The sequence below is a fragment of the Pyxicephalus adspersus genome, chromosome 1 (assembly GCF_032062135.1).
Source record: "Pyxicephalus adspersus chromosome 1, UCB_Pads_2.0, whole genome shotgun sequence".
Classification (NCBI taxonomy): domain Eukaryota; kingdom Metazoa; phylum Chordata; class Amphibia; order Anura; family Pyxicephalidae; genus Pyxicephalus; species Pyxicephalus adspersus.
Window position 1 is genome coordinate 123,580,964 of NC_092858.1, and position 3,251 is coordinate 123,584,214.

General features: G+C 35.1%; 1 protein-coding gene across 1 annotated transcript in view; it reads left to right on the forward strand.

The window, feature by feature from the left end:
• Positions 1 to 2,207, forward strand: part of DCLRE1B (DNA cross-link repair 1B) — an 8,645-nt gene extending 6,438 nt beyond the window's left edge. The window contains exons 4-5 of the mRNA XM_072413457.1: positions 610 to 786; positions 1,657 to 2,207. Of these exons, the coding sequence (XP_072269558.1) occupies positions 610 to 786; positions 1,657 to 2,207 (728 nt within the window). The remainder of the gene's footprint in view (positions 1 to 609; positions 787 to 1,656) is intronic.
• Positions 2,208 to 3,251: the final 1,044 nt, after the last annotated feature.

Here is a 3,251-nt window from a genome sequence, read left to right on the forward strand (position 1 = left end):
AACTCGGATAACCTGGAAAATTCAGATGACCAGCACTCCACAGCACCCCTAGGGCTGCAAGAGTAATCAAGAAAGTGGAGCTGTTGGCATAGCAGGGCTCTGCGGATTGCTCTGCTTCTGTCATTGGGTGAGAAAAGGGTAACCCTGATTGATTGCTCATGTGTCATTAGGGTTTCCCTTTTCTCAACCATTCAGCACTAGAGGTGAATGGGAACAAATCTCCCCATTCAAGTTTAGTGCTGAATGACTGAGAAAAGGAAAACGGAAATCATCTCAGTTAAACAGAAAATACACTTATCTGGAATAGGCCATTCCCTGTGAGTGTCTGATAACCGAGGTTCTTCTGTATGTAGGACTTGTCTTTGGCAATCAAAGTGTAAATTAAAAAAATATGTCAATCTATTACAATGGACTATCGTACTTTTTGGAAAGCACAACTTTGGGATCTGTCATCATTGCTAGAAATATATTATTAGTAGTCAATAAGCACAATTTTACCTTATACTTTTAATCAATAAAAATTCTGTTTAATGGAACTTTCACTTCTGTTTTTTTAAGTCTAACAACAGCAAAGTGTTTTTAATAATGATTTTGCATTATTTCACACAGGTGATTTCCGCTACAGCCCACTAATGCTACAATATCCTCTAAAGAACAAGAAGATTGATGTTCTGTATTTAGATAATACAAACTGTGACCCTGAACACAAGCTTCCTTCTCGAGAGGAAGCCACCAAACAAATAGAGGATATCATTGCGAAACACCCTGAGCATGATATAGTGATTGGTAAGCTGGTGTATTTCTTACATTTAAAATGTTTCTATAATTTTAGATCCATGTACACATTGGTTTCCTGATATGTAAAGTGATTCTCTGTCTGTCTTGGAGGCCACTGTCAATGCAGTGAAATTCCATTTTACTTTCTTTTTTTCTCTCTCTCTCTCTCACTCTTTTCTTTTTTCTCTCTCCTCCATTTCTGTGTCTATGGGCCTAATTTATTACAGCTGTTCAAGGATGGAGAGGATACACTTTCATCAGGGAAGTTAGGTGATCCTGGAATGGATCTAGTCCAGGATTCAAAAAGTATTCTAGCAAATAGCAAATGACTTTGAAGAAATGCATTGCAGGTTTCTTGGATCACCAAAACTTCACTGATAAAATTGTATCCTCCCCAGCCTCGAAGGGCTCTATGTCTTTTTGCTCAAGAGTAAAGGGAAAAACAAAAATGATTTAACCATCAGCTACTCTATTCAGAATGAAGAAAAAATGTTTTGTCTTTAGATATACTCTAATATTCTCTTTGATTTCATAAGTATGATCTTACAGTAGTTCATTATGGAGTAAAAACATGAGATACTGTTTTCACTGATTACTTGGAAATCGTAAATAAAAAGATGCTTTTTATGATTTGGGTAAAGTCTAAAAAGGGCCGACATTTACCTATTAATTTTTTTTTTATGTTCTCTCTATTGGAATCAAAGAAAACGCGTCAAAACACATCATATGGTGTATTATTATTATTTTGTTTTATGTGCTAACAATTAATACCAAATTAATTGCATTGTGCAATAATATTTTCAGTAATAAGTGTGGATAGGTTGTAATCATCTGAAAGGATTATTATCATTTTTTTTATCTGATTGTTTCAATTTGCAGGTCTTTACAGCATTGGAAAAGAATCTCTTCTTGTCAGCTTGGCGAAGACCTTTAATTCTTGGGTTGTTGTAAGCCCTCAGAGGATGGAATTGCTTAACTTTTTTGATATTGAAGATGTTTTTACAACAGATGAGGGAGGAGGAAGAATCCGAGTTGTAGAGCACAGTGAGGTCATTTATGCAAACATGGTTAAGTGGAATTCTATTTGTCCAACAATAGCTGTTCTCCCAACCAGTCGAAAAGTGAAGATCTGGCATAAAGATATTTATGTGGTACCATACTCTGATCATTCTTCATTCGATGAACTTGATGAGTTTGTATCTCAAGTAAGACCTTGCTCCATTGTTCCTGTAGTGAAGACTGAACAATGCTCGATTTACTTTAATAAATACCTAAATTCCGAGACTATAAAGAAAGATGTAGTCATTCCCAGTTCTGTGAAAGCCTATATGAGAGGTCAAGGCTTATCAAGCAAATTGAAAGCCAAAATCCTTAAGGCTTCTGTTTATAAAAATCTGTCTCATGGAGTTGAGTTTGAATCTCCATTCTAGGTAGTCAAAAGCACCTAAAACATAACCAGCTGCCTAGTTTTAAATTAAAGCTACATACACATGCAAGATAATTGTCATTCAAAACTAAAGACTAAACATATATGGTTAGAACTTCATTTGTTAAAAAAAAGCCTTCAATAATGTCAAAGATGGCAATCCATGATGACTCTCAAGTATATTTGTTCTGATGGTTATCTATGTCATTAGACAATAAATGATCATGCACAAAATGCATGGCTGGGAGACGTGCCCTTTAAATGATTGATAGCAACAACAGTCAGTCAAGTGATCTGCTGATCTCTGGAAATTATTACATTATGGCCATAGGAACCTAGATACATAGAACCGTTAAAGATTGTTCATTTTGAATGATGATTATATAATTTAATTAGTGTGCCTAACACACTAAAGCACAAATAATATGGACATACTTAGAATACAGTACACCATAACAACCCAGTAGTATGTTACCTTGAGATGTGGTGAACTAAAACACATTGCATAGGGCACACATTGCTGCAGTGCAAAATGGAAACTCAATGTAGAACTTTTTTTTTTTTTCTATTCCAGATTATTTTTAACAATTTTATCTCCATTACAAACATTTACCCACACTTTTTCATGGTTTTGAGGTGATTCGAAATTGACAAGGATATGACAGGCCTCAAGAAAAATATTTAGTTGCTATACAAGGCTATAGTCTGCCCAACATTTTCATCATAGCTAAATGTTAAATATATAGCCACACATTTTTTTTTCAATAGGGTAGGAGAAGGCTTGTCACTCTTTCATTACTGTTTTCTGTGACCCTGTTTCAGTCTTTTCTTCACTTTCTGTTTGGTTCAAATATTGTAACAGTAAAAGGGAACATCACTCTAACAGAGCCCCAGATAGCATATACAAATCCTTCACTATGTTATGGCTTGATATTAACATAACATCATACATTTGATATAGGGTCCAGTTTACCAGTAAAAAACCAAGGGGAAGGTTCAGTGTGGGCCAGTAATCAATGTCAAACACAATCATCCAGGGCTCTATTTA